Raw genomic sequence first — 27,257 nt, forward strand, 5'->3', positions numbered from 1 at the left:
CTCCCCCCAACAGTACGGCTAGCGTTACGGGACAAAATGTCTTCTACGACGTCCGCATCACCTACCTTCTCAAGTGATGAGGTTTGTTTACATATATAATTTTACAGATAGTATTTCATTAGTCTGTGTAGGGTATTGATTTCATGTAGACTTAGGATAATAAATATACCCGTTATTTTTTCTACATCGTTGTGACATTTTGGCGATCTCGCAATCACTAGTTTGTTGGCTCTGCGCTGCCGTAGCGCAAAGATGTCTGCCTCCATGGCTGCGAGACCCGCTCCTATGTAATTATAAATAACGAATTCTAAGGCAACGCAAATATTAAGGTTAAGAGGCTGAGCTCGTAGATGATGATAAATAACATAGTTATGTATAATATATTACATTTCTGACTGTATATCCCTGTAAGTATTACACACTGTAGCTTTAAATTTGATGTAATTCATTGAAGCCTTACGAACACATAACTATAAGCAAAGAATATATCTCGCCTTTTCCTGTCTATAAGTAAATATCAATCTTGTCCAAATATTTGTTCCAAAAAATGTCAATTGGTCAACTTTAAGATGAGGAGAAATAACTTTCTAGTTTAAAATTTAAGAAATATGTATAATCTATAGTGGCTTCAAGTCAACATTCAGGGAAAGTTAATTACCCACTAATGTCTAATGAAAAGATGGAACATTCTTCCGATAATGCAATTGTGTTAGAAAGTATTGTTATCAGAAATACAAGCTTTTATAAATGCCCCTAACCTTTACTTACACTGAATTTTAACTACATACATATAACATTACTTGGTGTCCACCTAAAGATGATGTATTTTAAACTGCAAAAATGTATATCCTTTTTTTTTTTAAACTTCTAAAGGTGGTCACAGAAACTAAAGCAACTGACCATTTTATGCATCTAAAGATGTTTATCTCAACCAGCAATCAGCATAACATAACCAAACATTTCTAGAATTTGTATAGATGCATGGAGTTAAGTAGCTCATTTCCAATCCCTAACTATTTAAGACATCTTTTTCCATGGGAAACCCAACCTAAAAGTATTGAAAATATCTCTTTCAGTCTTTAATGGTAGCTGGTGATTGTCCACACTACTGACTGAGGGAAAACACCATTTCATGTGTATAAGAGTGAAGTCTATAAAATCAGTGTTTTACTGTTAGTGTAAACGAAGAACAAATTATTTTAAGGAAATGTTGTTCTACAGTATATTTTATTACAGATCAGCCTGTCTCATCTTACACAGTTTGAAAAACAGCTTTAATACATAGAGCTGTCTAATTTAGTCACACATGCAAATGCACTCACTTTATTTTCATTGTTTTTAACATACAGTGAATATTTTACTTTATCTTGCAGATATGATTGGCAGACTTTGACATGTGTGGGCTGCATTCAGCCAGCTACTGATCTTTTTTAAGGTTTCTTCTGTCCCACGCCATTCTTGTCACATCTGTCATTTGCAAACTCCCACAGGAGAGGCTTTGTTTAGGACGATATTAGAAAATGTTTGAAGGAGTTACCACGATTGCTTGGGGAGTGCTGTCTCACACTGTAACAACACTTGTTAGTTTATTGAAAGGTGTTAGTGGAAGTTAAACCATGCAAAATATACAATACCTGATGTGACCATTCCGACTCATGAGAAAACAACCACCTACAATCACTGTGGATGTACCAATAATCCTTACGAGTATAACTAGTGACTAAAGGAGGGAAATAAAAAATAAAAAGATTTATAACTCCTTTCAGAGTTTTGCATTGTACAACTAGGCATCCTTTCTTGGCATTCTTATTTTTCAAACTTTGCAAAGACCAACAAAAAGAAATAACAGTTTGCCTCATATGCAATTAAACTTAGTGTTGATGAATCACCTTGTCCTACTAATTTTTTTCTGTTTATTTTGGATGAATTCTGTTCTTTAATGTCTGTTGTCACCCTGCTGGGGTTACGAGGGGTGCTGGTGGTTTCCAGCTGTCAATGGGAGGGGGGGTTGTGTGACAGGTCGCCATTCTTTTGCAGGGCAACAAAGAGACAAACAGGACAAAAAAACATTCACACAGACCCATGCATGCACACATGCAAAACCCATGCAGAGAAATCATGGGCTGGGAATCAAACCTGGAATCTCTACTGCAAGTCAGCAGTGCTACCCTCTGCCCCAAGCAGAACTGCAGGTCTAACATCACACCACTGGTAATAAAAGGCTAGTGGAAGCTGTCCATATATTTTTTTATCCAGCTAACTGCTTCAAACAAAAGCACATCACCATCATACTTCATAAAAAAAGAAAACAAGAAGGTTAAATTGGTTTTCTTTGATATATTTTGAACCGCTGCCTGGGCAGGTAGATATCTTGAAATTATTTTTTAATTCTGAAGCTTAGTCCTGGCTTTGCTTTGAACTGTCTGCTAAATGTCTGCTCGTTGAATCTGTTGAGTTAAACCTCATGTTCAGCTGACTTCTGACCTCTGAGCATGTTTCTATGAATTGAGTCTGAGCTTCCAGCCAGCTACACTCAATCAGCTCTTTATTTGTTCTTTTCCGTCCTCTCTCTCTTAGCTATGGTCATGTGCTTATAGTAGGGTGACCAAACGTCCGTATTTCCCGGGACATATCCGTATTTCACGTCCTGTCCCGGGCGTCCCGGTTTTTTTTTAGAAAGTGAGGAAATGTCCTGATTTCACTGCGCACGACGCTCCGTGTGACGTAATCCCTGAGCCACGTCAGTGTGGGCAGCCCTGTTCTTAATCAGAGGCTCTGTTCGAAAACCTGGGCTGCATCCTCCAAGGACGTGGTCTACCTAGACTGGATCCTTCGAAGTCCTTGAAAATTAGGAGACCGGAAAAGTTTTGTCTGTAAATTCGAACAGGTCCTCCCTTCGGCGGGTTTTACCGCCGTATGCTCTGTTGCTTAGCAACCGTGAAAGTTGACACACAAAGCAGGAAAAGAATGAATACCGAGGTTTTCAAAACTGTTTGTTTATTTATTTATTTAAAAAAAAGTTAAAGTGAACAAAGACTACACTCACAAGAATCCAGAGTAGAATAAAGGTTCCAACCACCGGGAGCAGGAACTAATAAAATCAAATGTAATGATAGAAACCTTAGTCAGTTAAATAACCTGCTGCTGTCATTCTGCACATCTCTGATGTTGCTGCTATTTTCAAATTACTGTAAAAATGTCCATAGCTGCATATTGGTTATTAATTCTCCAGTTTTATATTGTTAAAACACTTTACAGTATTTTATTGTTTATATTTTAACTCTTCCCTATTATGTTATTCTTATACATTTTTCTAAGGTCCTCATTTGTGTGACTATTTTCAATAATCTTTCTGCTGCTGTAAATTTGCCCATTGTGGGACAATAAAGGGATTTTCTATTCTCTTCTATAAAAGGGTTAGAAATATATAAGGAAATCTAAACAATGTATGTATAAAAATATATCTGCAAAATCTCTAATATTCAACAACAAAAAAGACTTAGTTAAGCATATTGTGCAAAACAACAATTAAAAAATTAAACTCCTATCAGATTTATAGTCCCCACTCTGCAGATCTATTAGAATCTGTCCTTAAATTCCAGCCAAACTCATTTACATTGTAACAGATAAAAACCTTTAGATAAATCAAACATTACCGCCACATATAAGACTCTATAACCATTAAAAAAACTATTTTAATTCATTTCAGACGGAACTATTCACTGACTGGATTATATTAAACTCAACTTCCAATTTTCACCACTGTTCTGCGCCAAGTAACATTTCCTCTGATCACGGAGCAAATCCCGATGATGAGACTTTATTTCTTCCAAACCCCCACCCCCCCACCCCCCGACAACACCACCGTGTGTGTTTGATGGCTCATTTACTTAAAAAGTGCTAGCATCCTGAGACTAAAAGATAGCATCTGCATCCTTGTTTCTACATTCAAAATTTACCCAAAGCTAATATTTCATAGTTTGACTAATGATCAAAGTGCAGAAATTAAGCTTAAGCTTGATCTATTGTTTAATTGTCCATGAAACAATGTTGTCAAGATTCATAATATTTGCTGATTCCTTTAGTTATTTTATTTTATAGTAGTTTGTGTGTTCTAGTTAGGTAGTATTAAACAGAATAATTACTTTTAACATAGAAATGATTGTTTAGTAAATTTCACCATAGATAAAGAGATATGTGTCTTTATTTATTTTGCATAAGTGATCTGCTGACTCTAAAAACTAGCACTCCAAACATCTCCTTGGTGTCAATAATGTTAAATAACATATATTCTTGATAGTACAGTGTAATTTTGTGGTTTTGGTTAATGAATAATAATTGCTAGTTGGACTTGGATTTACTATTGGATAAAAAAAACAAGTACCCAATGGGTTTCAACAACCACACTAGCTCGTAAATCACAATTATCTAGTGTACATAAAAACTCTATCGTGAATTACATTTTTAAAACTAATTTCTATTCAAATAAGATCGAATGCATAACGGCGCCTGGCAGGATGTAACTACTATGATGAGAAGAAACAGTGAACTTTAAGTTAATATTTGAAAATATGAAGCAAAATTTGAGAAATATGTAAAATATACAATATTTAATTGTGATGTAATTAGTAATTTGTCATAGTCATTTTTTTATCAATAGCCAATGACTACCTGATAACCAGGTCTACTTGCTGTCAAAGAACATCAATGTCCTAACAAATTGAACAAATGAAACATTTTCTTCATTTGAATTTATGAGAAAATTCTACTGTGATTTTTGGTCTTCACTTTACATCAATTCTGCCATTTTTTGTCCCTATCTTGTCCTTGACATCTGTTTTCTTTGTAAACCAGTACTTGTTACAACAGAAGCTGCAAAATGTGCGGATGCTGCCTCATCTTAACTAGTCATCATGTTTTAACGTGCCTTGTTCTGTTTATCAGTTCAAAAACCTGATCATGTATCCTGAAAGCACCAACACTCCCTGGGTGATTACATTGACCCAAAGCCATTGATTACTCACCATGGGGTCTAGAATGTCATTCGAACACATATGGCTACCCATTTTTGCATCCTGGCTCTACACTCATTGCCCCTTTGCTTAATCTAGTCTCATATTTTCCTCTCTCCTTTGTTCTGCAACAGAAACAGACTGTGTCTTTTGCTAGAGCTCCACAAAGCAGATATCAGCTTGTTTCATTGTTAGTCAGAATGAAAAAACAATCACTTTGTAAAATGAAAAGTCAAAGCATTTCCCTAGTGAGACAACTGGTGCCACTGCATATTTACTATTTAATTTTCCTTTATGCTGTGGTCTCAACTGGTTATCATGGCAGTTTACTAATGTCTGGGCATTGTGAGGGTCCACCCTCACAATCAAATAGAATTGTTTTTCTATATTTTTTCTCTTTTCCATACTTTTATAGGATACCGTTTGCAAAAGGGGTGAGGGAAAATATGCACTTTGAATTTTAAATGATAACTCATTTATCTTATCTTTTTAAAGGAACAAAATACTTGTCTTTTGGTATTGACAGCTAGACGCTACTACTGTTGTTTAATTACCCTGTTAAACCTGCAGAGAAACTGAAATGGGACGTTTTGGACAAGATGGTCTATGAGGGGCAATTTTGAATGCCTAAATCCTAGAGATCAGATAACATTAAAATTTTATTTAAAATCATTAAATGTCTACAAACTTGTAGAGAGCAGCACCACTTCCAAATTCTTTCCTGAATTCTAAAATTTCAAATCATTCAAGTGGTTCCACAGACATTCAGAATTTACCCTTACCAGCATATCTCATATTTCAAAGAACTCAGGAAGACATTCCAGCTATTTCTCCACGATATTGCATCGTCGCTGTCTTGGCAGCCAGCTGATTGAACCGTGCTTGTCTCCTCTGCTCCAGCTGTAATGAAGTGCATGACTGGGCATTTCAGGACATTAGTTTATATGTCCTGTTTGATTTTTCTTTTTTTTTTTTTGCATCTGATTTATGTTTTATTGTGTTATTTTTGGTTTGATTATTAACTCGATTTTTGTGTTATTCCATGTTGTGTTTTCGTAGACTGTAACGTCACTCTGAACCTCACGCCCCCCCATTATATCATTATAAAAATTATAATCTCAATTAACTCTGTTTGTAGTGCCTATGCATTTGTGAACCTGTGATTTTAATTAATTGGCCTTTCTGGCCATCTACGGGCAAGAGGCGGGTTACACCCTGGACGGGTCACCAGTCACTGTTCAAATGACACAGAGAAACAACCACGCACACACTCACAACAAAGAGGACAATGTAGAGAAAAACAGTCATGTATTTGGACTGTGGGAGGAAGCCAGAGTAGCTGGAGAGAACCCACGAATGCACAGAGAGACAGGCGAACTCCATGCAGATTTACCCTGGACAAGGAGTCTAACCCAGAACCTTCTTGTTGCAAGGCAACAGCGCTACCAACTGCACCACATTGTAGCCCCTAAAATTCACCAATGACTGGTCCAAATTCTGATGGTGATAGAAAGGGCAAAGTCTATGGGAAAGTCTGCTTCAGTTTGGGCATTATGCACAGGGAAACAATCCACAGGGCAGAAGTTTCCAGAAGGGCTAGATGAGATGGGAATATGGGATCCAGCCGACAGAATAGGTAACAGGAAGCATACTAACTGGCAGAGGTTTCCATAGGGACCGAGGCAGATCTGTGATCCAGGCTTGAGTCATATGTGAAAAATAGGAAAATACAGGCAGGGGCAAAGGTAAACAAACTTGGTCATGAGACAGGACAGGAGGGCAATGTTCAGAGATTGGAAGCCAACAGGAGTATTAGACTGGGGCAAGAAAGGCGGGAGAAAACAGGAAAGAGACGGAGGTCAAAACTAGGAATGCCTGATGGTCTGCTCACACAAATGGCTGTCAATGATCTGTTGGTTAACCACAGGGATAGGCAGAAATATATAGGGCTCCTCCTAGTTGAACTCCTAATAACTGGAGCTGCTGAAGGTATATTCAGTCAAACCTTGATTGCCTTATGCAACAGAGGGAGCAGGAAGTGACATATTTGACTGCACACAGCAGCTGCTCATGCAGAAACTGAGAGGAATCATTACAAGATCAATATCTGATTGTCTATCTAATGCTAAGCTTAACCGATCATGAAACAAATGACCTAATGATGCAGGGCTCAAACTAGATGTGTTGCAGCTGCCATGCAGCTGCAGTGTGGATGTGGATCACACCAAGATGAATTTAACCCCCACCTCGGGGAGAGCTTTTCTCAAATTCTAGAAGAGGATGGGGACATAGAATAAGAGAGCACCGTGTTCTCCGCTTTATCGTCTATGCAGCCTGCCATAGCTGCAGCCACATGGTGTGCTGTGCCTGTCATTGCAGGAATCCATTTGTGAGAATCATCAGGAAAGCCGGGCATACACCATGCGATTTTCTTGCCCAGTTCGGGGCGACTTTCAAGTCATGCAAGAAGTTTTTGATTGGCCGACTTTCAGCCTGACAGTGTGTCATGTAGTGTAAGGGGGTAACGAGGGTGATCAGCCTCTCATGACCACCTCCCTATCAGGAATCGCCAGGTCGGGAGAAACTCAAACATTTTTGATTTTCAGTCAGCTGTTGTGGGCAAATTGCTCAGTGGGCATGCACAAACAAGGAGTCCTCTTTTTCTTCCTCTCAGATGAAAGCACAGAAGGATGGCAGGAGTGCGGATGAAATGGAGTTCTTTCTGTAAAATTGACAGACCGTCTGCCATGTCTTTGTCCAAATACGTCGCTGCTTTTTCTTCTTAGGGCTTTCAGCACACTAGATTGGACAAATTGCCAACGCAGGGCGTTTTACTCTAGTAATCTTCATATTCCTCTTCTACTCCTTTGGCTTCCAGATAGATGAGTCAGAGCAGCTCCATCTCACTGCAGGGCTGAGTCTGACTTGGTTTTTAGACGTACAGTGTGAGCAGGTAGATCGCATCAAAGCGTTGTGCAGGAACATATATTGTGAGCTGCAAAGTCACACTGTAAGACGAAACCCTGCGGTTTTGTCGCACAGTGTATGCCCGGGTTAAGGGATGCTGTGAAGCTGAAAAAGAAGCAAGTCCAGTTGACTTATGGCAGGTGTAGAGGCAAGAACTCTGACCTAGAGGCCTAGAGGTTTGGTAAGGCGATGTAGACTATATTGGGCTTTCGCAAAGCGATTGTGGCAAACTGTCAGTGTTTTACTAACATCTTTTTGAGCTGGTTGGGAACTGCTGACCTTGACTGTTGGACACTCTTGGAAGGTAGAAAGATTAGCATAATTGCTTATGTTGACAAAAAAACAATATTGTGCAGCACTTTTTATTGACGAATCAAAAGCGTTTCATACAGTTCATCACAAAATCTCTCTTAAAAGGCTCTCTGATATTGGACTCTCTTGTCTTTCAGTGAAATGGTTTCAAAACTACTTGTCTGGCGAGGTATGATGTGAGTAAGTGGAAAGTTGGTTTTCCAGCTGCCCTTCGGTATTAAAAGGTGTCCTACAAGACTTAATCCAATGTCCCCTTTCTTTTAAAATCTATTTTAGCGGTTTAGATTAAAATGTCCCCCATGCTAAATTTCCTTTTTATGCCATTGACACTGTCTTATATCGTGCTGACAATAAAGTTAAAAGTGCTTTTGATAACCTACAAGCAGCTTTTGATGCGGTTCAGTCATATTTGGTTTATCTAAAACAAGTGTTAAATGCTACAAAATCTAAAGTAATGTTCTCAAATTCTAAGAGATTAGCAAGATTACAATTGATGAAGCCCTTTATTATTTTTTAAGGTCATCAGATATAGGTTTCATCTCAGTATACATGTAAATGTCTAGGCTTGATAATTGTGATTGTCTGGGTTTGGTCCTCATATTCAACATCTTGTAAAAGAGTTGAAGCTGAGCCTGGGTTTCTGTTTAAGAGTTAGATCTTGCTTATGACATGAGGCTTGGAAATGTCTGCAACTTTTTTGCCCATTTTAGATTATGGAAACATAATCGCGAGAGGTTCCGTCCCAAAGGCAAGTTTTTCCTCTCCACTGTCACTTCATGCTTGCTCTTCATGGACAGGTTTACGCAACCTGTGTTATCCAAGCTGGACGTCCATCTTCCAGGTCCCAGAGTGATGCACTAGTATCAGCTCATGCATCCCACCGGATCTCTTCATAAAGCTCAAGCACACCATCTCACTAGCCAGCAGTCATGGACAGACCACCTTATCCTCTCCACTCCACCACCAGTTTCAGACCTGGGGGGCAAACATCTCTATTATTTACTCCTGTTTATGCATATCAAAGCAAATTCTGTGCTAATGTTTCCTGCCCATGTCTGAGTGCCAAAGACTAGTAATTGTATCAACAAAACTCTTTTCTTTTCTTTCCATGTGAGCTTTTCATATTAAATTGTCTGTGCCTAAGGTTTGTGGTGAGAATGGCAAAAAAAAATCAGTCTGTTGTTTCTTCAGATTGGATTCAAATGCAGAACTGCAGTTGAAGGGAATAGGGAGTAGTTTCTTTTGGGGTATTTAAGGCCATTCTTAATCAGCTTGTACATATTTTTTGCAAATGTTTTGATATTGTAATTGTATTTTATATGGATTGCTGTGGGTTTTTTTTTTTTTTCTTGGTTTTTTTTTGCTATCTTCCTCTAAAAGATATTTGTAATCTCAATGAGACATACCTGGTTAAATAAAGGTTGCATGCACGCATTCATATTTTTAGAATCTCCTCTACCCAGCAGTCACATGTTCTCTGGTGAAAGTAGAGGCTGGGTATTCAGAGTGAGACTTGTTCATCACTCTGGCTCAATGTTCAGCTGTGACAAGGCTTTGTGGATGAATGAGATGTTCTCTAAGTCTTAAGTCTCTGGTTTGTGGGCTGTGGTTAACAGGCCTGTTTGTTGTCCAGCAACAAGAACTTTGAACTGGCAGACTGGAGTGGTAATTATATCTGAGAATATTTACAGTCTTATATATAAAAAGCAATATTTTTTAAATAAATGTTTTTGGTCTTCGAGCCGAATATAAAGATATCAGTGCATACATATGATATAATATAATATACATACCATGAAGTTTAAGGTCTAGATCTATCGCCTCAAGGTTTAGCTTCATAGTAAAACTTTAATTTTTTGTAAAAGCTGGAAGGAATTCCCCATAAGTTACATTTAGAAACGATATGGTGATAGGACACTGAGCTGTTTTGAGGCTATAATTAAAAAGCATTGACTTTCCAATAGCTCAGATCTAATAATTCAGATGGCATTTTGCCCAGGATCTACTTTGGCCCTGAGCCATGATATTACCACAGTGCATTGCCTTCAGTGTTTATGGGTTCAGGTGAAAGATGTTACTTTATTTTTGCTGGCATCATCATTAACTGACAATACTGTAACTAAGCTCCTCGCTTCTACTTCTTTCTTTTTTAATCATTATATGACTGCTCCTCTTTCACCAACTTAATTTGTACTGTTTTCGTAACACATTATTATTTAACCTTCATAATACAATGCAAGATTTTTTTATTATTTCTGTCCTTTACCATAAAAAATAAGTAAACAGACAGCACCCATAGTTGTTGGGGTAAGTGGACGGAATAATATTTCCCTCGAACAAATAATTGGTTGGACATCCTGTCTTGGCTGTTATTCGTAAAACAAAGCTGTGAGTTTTTCCCCCCTCTTTTTAATATTTCCTTTAAAGCAAAACAGTTTTCAAAAATATTTAAAACAAAATTTCCAACCACGCACCTTTTTTCTTAAGCATTATGCAAATGTGCAATTTTTTTCACGAGATATATGGTTGTATTTGTATCTATATTTCTACCCAAGGACGAAACCTTACTGGTACACAGCTGCTCTTAATAACTGTCATTAGCACCATCTAAATCAGAGATGGGGACTCGAGTTTGTGACTCGTACTCGAGTCGCACTTAAGTCGCATATTTAATGACTTCAGACTCGACTTAGACTTGCATTTAAAAGACTTCAGACTCGACTGAGACTCGTGACTTCTGACTTGTGAACAATATTTTATTCCAGTGTAAAAACACTTAAGTGTTTTTTGTTTTACTAACTTGACTGATCGCCGCTCGCCTTACCCGCACACAGAAGAAAACTCAAAGACCCAAACCGTGAAGCACTCAAGTTCAAGTGTTTTATTTATACAAAAAGCCACAGCAAAAGTGGCATAATAAAACAGTCCTTTTCTTCTCCTGATAAAACCTAAAATTCAAGAGTTTTCCTTAAAAATCAGAGGCTGGAAGTTGGGCTCCGCTTGTTATGCTGCTTCTGGTGCGAGTGATCGGCCTGGAGCACCCACTGGCTGATCCACAGACTCTGCGGCGCTCCAGCACTGTTCCACTCCCTGGCGTGCCACACCCCTTTCCAGACCGATCCAGCTAAAAAGAGAAGCAAGGAGAACGCCAGCATCCACGCGCCAAAACCCCGTCGGAAGATATATTCCTGTTTATGCTTTAAGCGAGGGGGAGCGCTACTTACAGGCGAGGTTCCTCCTCTGCCCTAATACTCCTTACTGGGCCATCAGTGCGCACGGATCCCGCCTGCATCTCCCTCAGCAGCGCGTCCGTGTCTGTCACCTGCAGATTACGTTCTCCTTCTCCTTTCCTTCAGACTCCTTTTATGTCGGCTTTAATCAGCCCTTGCTCACACCTGAACGCAGCAATTACACAGCGCAATTAATGCACTCCGCCTCCTCAGACAACTACTTCAGTCCAGTGCGCATGGATTGTCACAAGGGAAAAACAAACCAAAACAACCCAACATGCAGGAAAAATTCAAAAGTCTAAAATAAAGGAAAACAATCATATAAAAAAGAAACATCAAAACATGCAAAGCTCAAGAAGAAAATACAAAGAAAAACAAATCATATCTTCCTCTCCAAACATGCAAAGCATAAAACTAACATTTAAATGAAAGAAAACCATAAATCATATTTTTCCCTGTGCAACACACTGACGTCACTGACGCAACAGTACGTGGACGGCAGGATTGTGATTGTTTTTTTTTTTTTCCACAGTCCTCATTTTCAATAAAAGAGCAGACATTTACTGCTAAAACTAGAAAAAGTTGTAACCACAAATGTCAGGAAATACTGTAAGAAAACGCTAAATTTATCTGGAAAAAAATTTTGCGTGTGTGCTTTTTTTAATTGTATTTTTTCATTTAGCAGTTCAAGATAATGATAATTCCATAGATATAATAGCGACCTTTAAGGTATACCGTCTCAGTGACGGAGATGAAAACACAAGGAGAAACAAGCAAGCACAAAAATTATTTCACTTTTTTAAATTAATCAAGTGATTAGAATTTTTTGTGCGATTAATGGATTATTGCGACAGGCCTTCTCAAGACTTGAGACTTGACTTGGACTTGAGCTCTCAAGACTTGAGACTTGACTTGGACTTGAGCTCTCAAGACTTGAGACTTGACTTGGACTTGAGCTCTCAAGACTTGAGACTTGACTTGGACTTGAGCTCTCAAGACTTGAGACTTGACTTGGACTTGCAAAAAATGACTTGTGAACATGTCTGATCTAAATAACAAGCACAATGATTCTAGTGTTGCTGTTTATGTATTCACTCTTTTAGGATATTTTGATGATATATGTGAATTGGGCCTCTGTTTATTTGCAAATAAAGACATTCATAAACATTTTAGTCTTTTTGCATTTTTTAGGATGATGTAATAAATATTACCCGGTATATTTCCCAGTTATACTTATCAGTCTATTATTTCAAGGGCATTGGAAGTCTTTTGCCATGAGAAATTGAAGCTAGCACATTGCCTTCCTAACTCTTTAGCATAAAAAGATGATTATTAAACAAACCAGCCTACTAAACTTTTTTTTTTTTTTTTTAATCTTGCACCCATGAGTGACATAGAAGATGTAAGCCCTACAATTTCAGCTCTTGTACAGAATCCATCTAACTCAGTGTTGGATTCCATTAAATGTTGACTTAAATGTTGAACCAGCGATGCAATAGTACCATCACTTAATCTCACTAACATGATGTAGATGCATTATGTACCTTAAAACATTTAGTGCCATAGTTAAAACTTAGAGTGAAACTCAGAAATTATTGATTTTAAGCAGTCTGCAAATCAAGCTGATGTCCTCGATGAGGTCTCCCGAGGCTCCGTGCTTGGAGGGCCGCTGCGTGTCTGGGGCAGGTCTGGGGGTTCACATACCCACTGTTGAACTTTCTTTGGAGGAACCTTATGGATTCATAGCCTCGCACGTGTTATAAGTTCAGATGTTTGAAAGATACATGTTCAGTAGGTCTGTGGTTGCCACTAAATGCATTTGGTATTACCTTGCAGGGTTCTCACCAGTGTTGTGCAACTTAGCAGGCAATTGTGCTAAAAAAAGACTCATATAAAGTGGAAATCAGGCCGATACCCTTGTTTTGTAATGGCCCTTTGACTGACAAAATTTTGCTGAAAAAATTTAGAATTACAGTGGGATTATAGTTATACGCTGACTTATAATGAGCCAAATAACAGAGAAACTGTTATCGAAACACATCTACTTCTTCAAAAGATTACTCCAAGCGACTCAGAGAGGAGATTATTGAAAAGTGGAAGTTGGGGGACAGCTACAAAAGACTAGCTACTGGGTAAACATTTTGAGGAGTTCAGTTCAATCCTTGATAAAGAAACGAAAGGAATATGAAACCTGTGCAGATCTGCTTACAGCTGGCTGTCCTCACAAACTGAGTGGCAAGAAGGAGGCTGGAAGGGAAGCCACCAAGACATCTGCGACCACTATGAAGGAGTTACAAGCTTCAGTGGGTGAGATGGGAGAGACTGTACATGCCACAATTGCTGTCCAGATTCTTTACCAGTCAAAGCTGTTTAGGAGATAGGCCAAAAAAAGGGCATGTTGAAAAGGATTTCTATCAAAACTAGACTCAAGTTTACCCAAACCATGTGGTAGACTCCATGGTCAAATGGAGAAATGGTCTTTGGTCTGATGAGATAAAAAATGAACTTCTTAGCCATTAGATGGTATGTTTGGCCAAAATTCAATTCAATTCAGTTTATTTATATAGCGCCAAATTCACAACACATGTCATCTCAAGGCACTTTACAGTTCAACCAGATCATACAGTCAAATTGATACAAAGTTTTCTATCTAAGGAAAACCAGTTGATTGCATTGACTCATTGACTCAAATACAATCCCCCACACTAAGCATGCTTGTAGCGACAGTGGAGAGGAAAAACTCCCTTTTAACAGGAAGAAACCTCCAGCAGAACCAGGCTCAGTGTGAGCGGCCATCTGCCGAGGCCGACTGGGGTTCAAGGAGACAGAAGCAGAGATACAAAAAGCAGCTGTAAAAGGCGGCCCCGTCCAGGAAACACACAGCCAGGCAGACGAGCTCCAAGGCAGCTCCCATGCCAGAGGACGAAGAGAGCACATCCACTCAGTCACGGTCAGAGAAACAGGACCACACTGGAAAACAGGCCGATCTCCAACATCTATAAACAAGGGTGTTGATAGAAGCAGCACAGCTGATGTTTCTTTCCAGGATGACGTCACAGCCAAACAGGAACAGACGAGGCAAAGCTACTCTGAGGAAAAGCAGAGAGAGCAGAAGGTTAGAGATTGAACTAACAGATTCTGCAGAATAGGAGAACAGAGAGAGAATGAAGCAGAATGATGAAATGGGGGTCCCTATGTCCTCCAAAAGTCTAAGCCTATAGCAGCATAACTATAGAGATAGCTCAGGATAACCTGAGCCATCCTAACTATAAGCTTTATCAAAAAGGAAAGTTTTAAGCCTAGCCTTAAAAGTAGACAGGGTGTCTGCCTCACGGACTAAAACTGGTAGTTGGTTCCACAGGAGAGGAGCCTGATAACTAAAAGATCTGCCTCCCATTCTACTTTTAGAAATTCTAGGAACCACTAGTAAACCTGCAGATTGAGAGCGAAGTGCTCTGTTAGGAACATAAGGAACAATCAGATCTCTGATATAAGATGGAGCTTGGCCATTTAAGGCTTTATATGTGAGAAGGAGGATTTTAAATTCTATTCTTGATTTAACAGGAAGCCAATGAAGAGAAGCCAGGATAGGCGAGATATGATCTCTCTTTTTAATTTTCATTAGAACTCTGGCTGCAGCATTTTGGATCAGCTGAAGGCTTTTAACTACAGTTTGTGGACTTCCTGATAGTAAAGAATTACAATAGTCCAGCCTTGAAGTAACAAATGCATGGACTAGTTTCTCAGCATCACCCCTGGACAGGAGATTTCTAATTTTTGCAATGTTCCTCAGATGAAAGAAGGAAATTCTAGAAACCTCTTTGATATGGGATTTAAATGACAGGTCCTGATCAAAAATAACATCAAGATTTTTTACTTTATTATCTGAAATCAGTTTAATCCCATCCAAATGAAGTGACTGGCTAATCAGTTTCTTTTTCAGAGACTCTGGTCCAAAGACTATAACTTCTGTTTTGTCTGCATTCAGAAGCAGAAAGTTAAGAGTCATCCAGGTTTTTATGTCTTCAAGACATGCCTGTAATCTATGTAATGGGTTAGCTTCATCTGGATTTATAGACAGATATAGCTGGGTATCATCAGCATAACAGTGGAAATTAATCCCATGCTGTCTAATAATTCTACCAATTGGGAGCATGTATAAAGTAAAGAGAATTGGTCCTAGCACTGATCCCTGTGGTACTCCACAGGTAACCTTTGAGCGTGTTGAAGATCTATCATTAACATGAACAAACTGAATTTGATCAGATAGATAAGATTTAAACCAGTCTAGTGCTGTTCCTTTAATTCCAACAAAATATTCAAGTCTTTCTAAAAGAATATTATGGTCAACTGTATCAAATGCAGCACTAAGATCCAACAGGACGAGCACAGATACAAGTCCATTATCTGAGGCCATGAGAATATCATTAGTGACTTTCACCAGAGCTGTTTCAGTGCTATGATGAGCTCTAAAGCCAGACTGAAACTCTTCAAAAAGTTCATTATGGTGGAAGTGATCGCAAACTTGTTTGGCAACTACTTTCTCAAGAATTTTGGATAAGAAAGGAAGATTGGATATAGGTCTATAATTGACCAAGTCATCTGGGTCAAGAGACGGTTTCTTAAGCAGAGGTTTAATTACAGCAACCTTAAAAGCTTTAGGTACATATCCCTGTAACAGAGATAGATTAATCACATCTAAAATGGAGGAGGAGATCAAAGGGAATACCTCCTTAAATAACCTGGTTGGAACTGGATCTAACATACAAGTTGAAGGCTTAGATGAAGACAATAATTTTGCTAATTCAGAGAGTTCAACTGGATCAAAGCAGTCTAAACCCGGTTCAGATTCCATGACTACCTCAGGTACAATCGCGGATAGAGGAGTGCTTATGATCTTATTTTTAATAAGATCAATCTTATTTATAAAGAATCCCATAAAATCATTGCTGCTAAGAGCAGGTGGAATGGACGGTTCAACAGAGCTATGGCTCTGGGTGAGTTTGGCAACTGTATTAAAAAGAAATCTAGGATTATTCTTATTCTCCTCTATTAATGAGGAGAAGTATGCTGCTCTTGCTTTACAAAGGGTCCTCTTATACAGCAGTAAACCATTTTTCCAGACTAGAAAGGACTCTCGCAGGCCTGTGGAGCGATATTTTCTCTCCAGTTTCCTAGCATTTTGCTTCAAAGTACGCAGCTCTGCATTAAACCAAGGAGCAAGCTTTCTATTTTTAACGGTTTTTATTTTCAAAGGAGCTGCGTTGTCTAAGGCAATACGCAGAGAACTAGCAACCCCATCAACAAAATCATCAACCTGTGAAGGGGAATAAGCTAAGCTTTTGCACTCTGCAGCACTGCTCAGTGACACAGAGGAGAGAGAAAGTGAAGCAGATTCTTTAAAATTTATAACTGCACTATCTGATAAAGATCTACTAAAATTGAACCTTCTTTTGGGGGAGGAGAACTCTGTTAAAGTAATCCTGAAGGTTATTAGAAAGTGGTCAGAGAGGACAGGGTTGTGAGGAAATACTGTTATTTCTTCACATTCTATGCCGTATGTCAGCACAAGATCCAAAGTATGAAGATGAGAATGCGTGGGACTATTCACATTTTGAACAAAGCCAATAGTGTCTAAGATAGCATTAAAGGCTGCTCTTAAGCTATCGCCTTCAATGTCAGCATGGATGTTAAAATCTCCCACTATGATGACCCTGTCAGTATTTAATACCAAATCAGAAAGGAACTCTGAAAACTCATCTAAAAATTCAGAGTAAGGACCTGGTGGACGATACAAAGTTACAAAAAGAAGAGGTTTTCTTGCCTTGAAATTTGGATCAGGGAAATTAAGGGTTAAATGTTCAAAAGAGTTGTAGGTATTAATTGTTTTGGGAGTAATCAGTAAGTCAGACTGGAAGATTGTTGCTACTCCTCCTCCTCGCCCAGAACTTCTGGGGATGTGAAAATTTAAATAGCTTGAAGGAGTTGCCTCATTTATGCTCACATAATCCTCTTGCTGCAGCCAGGTTTCTGTAAGGCAAAACAAGTCAATGTGATTATCACAAATCAAGTCATTAACTAGTAGACTTTTAGAGGAAAGCGATCTTATGTTAAACAGACCGCATTTAATTGTTTTAACTTTTTCCCCAATTGGAGTTATTTTTATTTTAATTAGATTATCATGATTTACTCCTTTGGGAATCTTTGCTAATTTATTAGATTTTGGTCGTGGGCAAGACACTGTCTGGATGGAGTAAAGAGTGGGTAACAGTAGAGAAGCTGCAGAGATGTGTGTTAAACTACAACTCTGCTTCCTGGTCTGCACCCTTTCCACAACACCATAAACACAGCACCCTCATTGTGAAACCTGGTGGTGGAATAATTGTACTGTGGGGAAGTTTCTCCACAGAAGGCCCTGGGTAGCTTGATAGAGTAGAGGAGAAAATCAATGCAGAGTCATATTGCTTTGGTGGATTAAATGTTTTGGAGCAGCCTTCGGTATATTTCCTGAATTGCTTACTAGAGTTTGTACTGTGTTTTATGTGGTAGAAAAATAAACAAAAAACACTGCAACCACTGGTCTGTTGGGCCTGGAACAGGCCGCCTCCCTATGGTTACTGAGCTCCTGATCCAAGCCATAAAAAGCACATAATGGCAAGTTAGAAAACAGCATTCAGAATGGAAAATCCATTAAGAAGCTTTGGGGTTATATGGATATTTTTTTGTTTTCTTTGTCCCGCAATGGGGAATTTCACTCTCTGCATTTAACCCATCCCCTTGGGGAGAAGTGGGCTGCCATTGTGTGGTGCCCGGGGAGTAGTGTGGGGTTGAGAGTCTTGCTCAGGAACCCAGAGTTGAGGCTGTAAGGATTGAGCTGGGTACTTGCAACCTTCTCAGAGCACACGTGCACTGCTCTAACCACTAGGCCAACACTCCCCTATAAACATGAACACATCATGAACATCATGATCTTAAGAGCATTCTTCATTTGCCTGAGTGTTATGCATGGTACCTGCCTCTAAAAGGGCTGGCTATCTTGAGTTTCTATTGATGTCTCTTGGGGGATATTTGGGAGGTTCCTGACCTGTAGCCACAGGAAAGGTGTGGGCACTGCTAAAAGTCTTTATGTTAGGAGGTCAACAATGTTACTTTTTTATGATTTGTTTATTTAACCTATATTTTTTCAGTTGCACATGTTATACAGTTTTGTGGCATATATATTTTGTTTGCCACTAAATGCTGAATGTATACAACTCCATGTTTTTTTGTCTTACATTAAAAAACACCTATTATTGGTTTTGTTTGTGATAGATTGCTCTGTAATCACCAACATGCAAATATACTATTATGTTGATGTTCAGTACATATGTTTTTAATATATTGATATTTTATCACTCTTGGAGAAACTATATAAACAAAACTAATGCTTATATATCACCTGATACTCAAATTCTGCTGGAACTTTATGGTGAGAGTGGATTTGTGCTTTGAGGGAATATAGGTGATCAATGGATTCATCGGAAGTCACCCATGGCTTTCTTTAATAATTTATCATCAACTGTAACCTCTGTGGGCATTTATTTGCTACCTACAGAACAACAGGTGGTGAACAGCAAGAGGTGATGGTGTGTTAATTGGAGATGCCACTTTTAATGTTATTTTTGGCATTGATGATATGGGAATGCTAAACACACTTATTTAGTATATCTTATCCGATGCTATTTTGCAGTCATTAATATTTACAGTAATTATACATTTTAAATTACTAATTATTTGCTGTTGAAATAACTGTCTATATGTTCTAGTGATAAGTTTACCTAAGGCCGTCCTACATGCTTGTCCCCTGTTTTACTTACCAGTGGTGAGTCTTTCATAGTGGAAAAATTGCAAATCTTCTTATGGAAAGTAAGGGTTCTGTCACACCTTGCCCTTTTAGCCACAAAAGCCTTATGTTCCAGAATCGCCTAAAACACTGGCTGAACTTTTTAACAAGTCTAGAACTTATGTCCAACGACAGCCTAACGTATGCATAACACACAGAAGCGTAATGCCAATGGAAAGATACACAAGTTAATCATAGTTTTTGGATAATCTAGACACCACAACTTATGATTAACGTACACTTAATCAATGATCAAATAACTTACCTGTAGCTTATGGCTCATGTATGAGCATACGCTGGCATACATTTGGAATTTTTGAGCATACTCAAAACTTCTCGACATACTTGCTGTATGTCAACATGTGCCAGCGTGCTTTATCGTGCTCATAACTTATACAAAACATACCCATAACTTATCCAATGTATTCCAGCGTTTTTGCGAGATTTTTCGTACGTCAGGCATATGCTGGTCTAAATCATGAAGGTGTGACAGGGGCTTTAGCTTGCATGAGCGATGTAAAAAGCAACATTGAAAAATGGGCTTGTGTATCCTCTCGCATGCATTTAATAGCCTAACCCTCAGGAGCGAGTGGGTGGGTCTTTTTTTTTTAAATTCACCAAAATCCTCCATTATACCTTTAATTGTTTACAACTTCGGTTTTTGGACATTTTCACACAGGTCTTTGTGGTTGTATTAGAGATGAAAAAAGAATTTAGCTGTCTTTCCTCAAATAGTTGCCAGCACTCAGCGTGTCCTGCAAGATAAATTTGTTTGTATGTTGTCTCGCTTAAAACCAAAATATCTGCAATAAAAATTAGTGCTTAGCACTAACATTTACTATTGTCATCTTGTTGTCAGTCAATGCAAAACAATGAACTTGGTCAGCTGTTTGATATCCACCCGTGTCCACATGCAGTGGGATAGCATATAATGTAAAGAAATCTGTTTGACTGGCTAAATTTTAAAGGGGTCTATTTGACTGCACAATACTTCAAGCTGTTGAGTAATTGATAAAACAGTAAACAAAAACATTTAAACCAATCAATTATCTTGTTTTTTGTATTTATTTTACAATATGCTCATGGTGCGCAGCCCTACTGTGAATTTGAACAGATAAAGACAGAATTTTCCAGAAAAAAATGTAAACATTAAAGGAAACAATATAATGGAAATCAATCAACATTAAATTAAACTTTTTGTTTAGAATAAGTTGTAGAGCAGAATGTTCTTGGAGATATAGACTAAAACCGATCCTTCTCCTCTGCTCAATGTTAATTTCTCTCTCTCTTTCTCTCTTTTATTTATCTTCTTTTCAAACCATGTTTTCTGTCTAAAATGTTAAAGGTCATAGCTACAACCTTTTCATCAAAACTATAAATAAAACTATAATAAACTATTACAAAAAAAAATAATATATATATATATATATATATATATATATATATATATATATATATATATATATATATATATAGCAGCACAAACACTAAAGTACCATTTGGTCAAGCTTTATCGCTTGACCAAATGGTACTTTAGTGTTTGTGCTGCTTCTATTTTAGTTAGTAAAACATGCAAATGCATCCAGAGATTCAAAGTCCTACATCAAAAGCTTGCAATTTTTTTTTTTCAGAACTGACCTATCAAACAGCAGATGTTTGGATTTAACAGAGTAGAAAGAACACTCAGTTGGAGCTTCAAATGTTAAACAATGCTCGGTTTTAACCATGTGTCCCAGCAGTGATTCAGCTTGAAAAACAGCAAAACTGCGGAGATGGCCTTGTATAGTAATGAAATGAATACTTACCTCTACATATGATTTAAATAGAACTATATTAAATAATAATTCAAATGAAATAAAAATATTTAAGTGTGACCCATAACAGAAGAAAAATGTTGTTTCCTTATTTTATATTTTTATTTTTTGGACATATAGTCATTCTTGGAAATATTTCATTTAACAAATTTATAATAGAACAAAATCAGAAGCTTTGGTGAGCACATTGTAACATGTCTTGTTTGTTTTATTGTTTATCCGCTTCTTTTTAGTAGAAAAGAGAGCTGTATTTTAACAAGGCAAAGCATGTCTCGGTGCAGTGAACCCAAACAAGATTAATTCAGTATAATTTCTAATTAATCTAATGTGTTAGTATAGAAAGGAAATAATCCCATTTATTCAATGACTGCTGAATCTCTGTTTTAGATTACGATGTCTGGTGAAGCAACTGGAGAGAGGAGAGGCTTCACTTGCTGACCTCAAGAAAAACCTGGAGTATGCAGCATCGGTGCTTGAATCGGTTTACATTGAGGAGACAAGGTAAGATCAACATCCATACTCTATAACAAACAAAAATAGAGCCCTCATGGTTGACAGACCCTGCAAAACTAAAGATAGATAATAAACAATTTGCTTTGAACAATATTAGAATATCATAGAAGAAAGTGGTATTTTCTGACTTGTTTCAGAAAGCATAACTCATAAGTTGTATAAATCAATTAATTATAGAATGCAGTATTTTTTTACCTTTCTTTGTTTTTATTGAATGTTTATAGCTTTCAGATAAAGCTAATATTTATTAGAATAAGATTTATTGGAAATATAGTTTATTATGTATAATTTTATTATATATACCTTATGTATTTTCATTATTATAATATTTTTGATGTACCTGTATTGTGACCAAAAATTATATTCTTTAAATTTTATTGTAATGTCTTTAAAAGAAATGTAGGCTTTGGATAGATCAAATGCCCTGCCTTTGCTCCTATACTAGTTTCAAGAAGATATTTACCAGTTGGACTAATTTCTTTAACAACTCTAGAGTTTGTATGACATAAAACACAATCTAGTCTCAATAGAAATACTTTAGAATATAATTTTTTAAAATAAATTGATAACTTGATAAATATGGACATTGGAAATTTTAATTATTCCTTACTGGTAGTTACATAAAAAATGTTTTCTTCAGTTGATTTTGATAATTATTGGTTAATGCTGATAGAAAACCCATAATTCACGTTCTCTGATTATTTGAATAAATAGAGCATAAAAAAGGAACAGAAATCAATGCTGAGTAAATGGTCTGACTACACTTGCATTGTGCTTTTATCAAGTTCAAGGACTCCAAAGCACTTTATACAACAATCATTCCTTCACCAATTCAAAAACACAGAGACAAACAAATGATGGTAGGCTGCATTATAGCTACAGCTGCTCTGGGACAGAATCAGCAAAGCAGAGCTGCTATAAAATCAGCACCACCGGGCCCTCTGATCTAAGATGCTTCTGGGTTGAACAGATCAGTTACAGGACTGATAATAATGTTGAAATACTGTGCAGTATACGAGCCGTATACTTTGCTCGTTTTGCCGAATCACTGATCATCCTGTTGTCATGCTGAAATTTACAGCCTTCAGTTTATCTCCATTCTTAGGTCTGGAATTTCACATATTTCTCTTGATAAAAAAACTCCAGAGATTGTATTCTGGATTTAAGCCAAGTAAAATGACCTGATAAATAAGAATGCAAATCACATACGGTTATACCATTGTCTTTAAAGCAAGTAATGATAATTTACTTTGGCTGTGTCCAAATCTCCACCCTAACCCCTAAATCCTTCAATCTCTTTATAGAGCGAGGACTATATAGTGGACATTATAGTGAACTCATTTAACTGACCCTTCGGACAGATGACTACTGCTTTTTGGTCACTGTTGGTCATGTGACTCCACCTCCCCGCGCAGTGCTTGCATCATCTTTATTATTAGTTGCCACTATTGAGTAGCGATAGCCGTAGATGACAGATATAGTAGACAGCGTGTTGCTGCAACAGCAAATCCCATGATATATCCCAGAATGCTTTCTCCTTGCAAAGCATTCTGGGCTATATCTGCTCGTCTAGTGACTGTCACGACCTGATCTGTCCCAGAAGCACGATCCGTTCTACACATGCGCCATCAGCTCATTTGATATACATCCGGGTCGTCCTCAATTTTATTTTGTTAAAAATACCTAAATGATGTTTTCCCTCCCCAAAAATATTGTAAGCATACTAAAATATAATGTGTTAAAGGCTAATCATGTTATTCCTGACATAAAAAGATGCCTTAAAATCCTTTCTGTTTTATCACTCGTCTCTTCCCGAACTGCACCGGAAATGGGATCCTACGCTACTCCCAGTTGCTAACTTTTTTGGCTTTGGATTTAAACATAATTCTAGTCTTTTTAAGTTTTATGTTTTTGTTTGTTTTAACCTTATGCTATATATTGCGTAATCTAAAGAAAGAGACAACTAAAATGCAGATAAACATGTTTTAACCATATTTTGCTGGATTGCATGTCTGATGATGACGTCAGAGAAGCAGTTTAACGAAGAAAATGTAAAAAGCATAAAAATTGTCTCACAAAAGTCATAAAACATTATTTTACAGATGTGTATTACTATTCTTTGGTGAGTTAAGGATAGAAAGAAGCAGTCTTAGTACCGTAATTACATTATTTATGGACACCAGGATGTAAATCTGTTTGCGCATGTGCAGAACGGATCATGCTTCTGGGACGGATCGGGTAGAGACAGTGACCATGGATGATCACTACTTTTCAAGGTGCATTGTGGGAAATTTTGAGTCCAATACTTTTTTATCCACTAGACGTTGTGACACACATTTTTTAATATTTTTTATTAATTTTTTTAATTTTATTTATTTATTTTTTTATTCTAATTTTTTTAATCAGAGTTATGAGCTCTGACACTCATTTAAAATGGCTTAACCACTATATAGTGCCCTATATAGTGATTAGGGCAGACATTCAGACCCAACCTTTGTGTAGTCCTCCTGGAATAAGAATCCACCATCTTTAAAAAGATCAAACCTGGAAGGATGCATGACTTGCATCATTTGACAGAGATCTGTTCTGATATTTGACTTGATAATACATTAGACTAACACCTGCAGATGACGTTAGTCTTCAAATAATCACTGACTCTGAACACTTGTTGGATCTCAAGCAATTGGGAATCTGTGCCTCTTTATTACAAGGCTCCAAGTTAATTAAAAAGTTTGCTAATCTTTTTTTAAAAGAATAGGCCGACTGCCCTTTCTTTTTTACTCCTTGTCCATGAAAGACTTTTCTGATGATGACTCAGGTTCAGGAGTGTCTTAGCATAAGGAATATGACTGTTGTTGGCTATGTCCTGGATTCCTCTTGAAGCCACAGTCTGTCGCCTTGTAACTTGCCCCCAAACCCTTTAATAAGCTTTTCTTTGCAATCTTCTTAAGGTTGCTGTGATCCCTGTTGCTATTGCACCCTTTTTACCACCTCTGTCCCAGTAGACTTGACTTTTCATTGATATGAAAGAATACAGCCTCCTGTATTCTGCTTCTTCTTCTCAGCCTGCTTCTTATGAAGAGCTTTTGTTGCAAACTATACATACGAATGGTGTCAGTCTTTTTAATAAATGCATAGGCCTTGACGTACCTTTTAAAAATAATTGAATTTTTATTATTTTATTCATTATTATCTTATGAAATTGAAGTTTTGGGGGTTTAGTTTAATCTTTGCACAATGAATCAGTTGCATATTACCTTTAGAAATGGTCACAAGAAATAGATTCAACTTTTCAAGGATATTCTAATTTATGGGATGTATCCTGAGGTAAATACATATAAAACAAACAAAATAAAAAAAACGCCCTAAATTTTGGGTCATTTGAGCTGAAATGATACCCTGCACTAAATTCAAAGCTTCCTGTAGTAAAATGTCTCAAAAGAGATTCTAAACCTAATCCTTCTTTAAAAATAAGGTCTACGGTGTCTTACTCTCAGGTGAAATTTTGTTAAATGACCATTTCCAATAGTTATCTTCAGTCTTTTGGGTTTTAAATGACTAAATCATACAAGATTCTCCAGACCTTTTTAGAAATGAAATTATTTTAAGTTTTATTTGCAACACAAAATAAATAGAATATGAAAACAAAAATGACTCATTATAATAAACTGTGTAACTGTGGACTGTGTAAAACAAGCAAAGACATTATTGTTTAACCTGCATAGCAATAAGTATTTAGTCAGAGCTGTGAGGATGTATGTGTATGTCTATGTTATAGTAACTGTATGTCGTTAAAGTTTTTTTTTTTTTCATTTTTTCTTTCAATTCTTGCATCATCGAAATGTCTGCATGGCTTACATTGGCAGATGGTATGTACTTTTAAAAAGACCTTGCATTTGAATGACTGACAGCTAAACAAATTTGGCTGCATGTTTGAAAGTCTTTTGAGGTACAATTGAAGTAGGAATAAACTTGGTCTATGAATTTCAATATTTGAGCGGCATTTTAGAATATAAGCTATGAGTAGGCTTTGGGAATTACGTAAACTCCTTATCGTCTAGATTCAAACAGATTAGGGTCAACGGGGCTCTGACTCCAGTCCAAGAGAAAGGATGATGAACTATCAAGTGCAGAATTCATGCAGTGCCATCATAATCAGAATGATGTGAATGTCTTTTGAACAAGAACAGCCCTTAGCCTTTGATCCTTTTCACATGTTAGTGAGGCTATGGAGAAGCTATGTCACCCAATAGGATTTGTTTTGAGCATTGGTGGGTTTCTATGATGTTATGACTTTATATAACAGGTGATATATTTGATTGACAGGTCTAGGATTTATGTTTAATCCGCAGTGTATCTCTCACTTCCCCGTGTCTCCTTCTAATTTTTTATCTTTTTTTTTTTGTCTTTCACTTTCATCTCTTTTTCCAGGCGACTGGTGGACACAGAAGATGAGCTCAGTGACATCCAGTCAGAGTCTGTGCCTTCAGAGGTGCGAGACTGGCTGGCCTCCACCTTTACCAGGCAGATGGGCCTGATGCTGCGGCGAAATGAAGAAAAACCTCGTTTTCGTAGCATTGTCCATGCTGTTCAGGCTGGAATCTTTGTTGAGAGGTAAAGTTAACATGATGTGCTAAATTATTCTCACCACCACTATCAAACATGCAGTGCAGATAATAAATAATTTACAAGGGCAGTCACATAGATTTGTAAATCTATCCTCTATGAGCCCAAACAAGAGGTGCCTGCAGGGACTTAAAGAAATCCTATCAACATTTGTAAATTGGCTCTGGTTAAAACATGAGTAAAAGCATGATTCATCCATATTTTGACTATAGTTAGAATTTAAATGAAAGAAAACACATTTATTTTTAGCAATGTTAATGTTCTACCGGTCAAACCCTTTGTGTTTTAACATTAATATGAATTTACAAGTTTGTGTTTAAAATACAAACAATATATTAGCAAAACTTTTTGAGAGAGATGTTATAAAGAAAGGTTTATGGTCAGCAGATAAGTCATAAAATGCAATAAATGTAACAGTGGAGCAGGAGTTTGTTGTCAGGCTGGCAAAAAAGCTACAACAATGTTAAAATATCATTAGAGTTTAAAATGCTTGCCAAAAATTTAAACATTTTGCAACATAACACTGAAACTACACATGATTAGGCACAGACCCAACAGAAAATCCCAAAGTAAATATCAGTACCCTGATTACTGGATATAAGCCAAGTGGATTGATGATGAAAAACAGTGATCTAGGACTTGACCCAATAGTGCAAAGTTAAAACAGAGGTATATAAATTATACTTACCCCATGGTTATTAAAATTAAATTGAATCAACCTGCTCTGAAGCCTTGATTGGGTTTTATTTTTTATTTTTTTTTATTACACATAATCTGGACACAGTACTGTATGTCCAGTTAGAAATTATTTTTCAAGGAGTAACCTTTGAAGACATCCAGGCCATCTACACTTGAATTCATGAACATTATGAAATTTCTTGAGTATAAACAATATTTTCTT

At 37.3% G+C, this 27,257-nt stretch overlaps 1 protein-coding gene and 1 long non-coding RNA gene across 10 annotated transcripts in view; one reads left to right on the forward strand and one right to left on the reverse strand.

Annotated features, from left to right (window-relative positions):
* Positions 1–27,257, forward strand: part of pde1cb (phosphodiesterase 1C, calmodulin-dependent b) — a 177,589-nt gene that overhangs the window by 102,999 nt on the left and 47,333 nt on the right. For 6 of the 9 annotated variants that reach the window (XM_038281704.1, XM_038281698.1, XM_038281700.1 and 3 more), the window contains 3 exons: positions 21,605–21,718; positions 25,597–25,599; positions 26,162–26,344. In XM_038281704.1, the coding sequence (XP_038137632.1) occupies positions 21,605–21,718; positions 25,597–25,599; positions 26,162–26,344 (300 nt within the window). The remainder of the gene's footprint in view (positions 1–21,604; positions 21,719–25,596; positions 25,600–26,161; positions 26,345–27,257) is intronic. The other 3 variants (XM_038281699.1, XM_038281701.1, XM_038281706.1) reach the window with 1 other exon arrangement.
* LOC119781289 lies at positions 11,176–11,749 on the reverse strand. Its single transcript, XR_005280520.1, has 2 exons — positions 11,516–11,749; positions 11,176–11,415 (listed from the first exon to the last, which is right to left on the reverse strand). It is a non-coding gene; the product is annotated as an uncharacterized LOC119781289 (long non-coding RNA).

This window comes from Cyprinodon tularosa, unplaced genomic scaffold, assembly GCF_016077235.1.
Source record: "Cyprinodon tularosa strain WSP-4 unplaced genomic scaffold, ASM1607723v1 ctg174, whole genome shotgun sequence".
NCBI classification, from domain to species: Eukaryota; Metazoa; Chordata; class Actinopteri; order Cyprinodontiformes; family Cyprinodontidae; genus Cyprinodon; species Cyprinodon tularosa.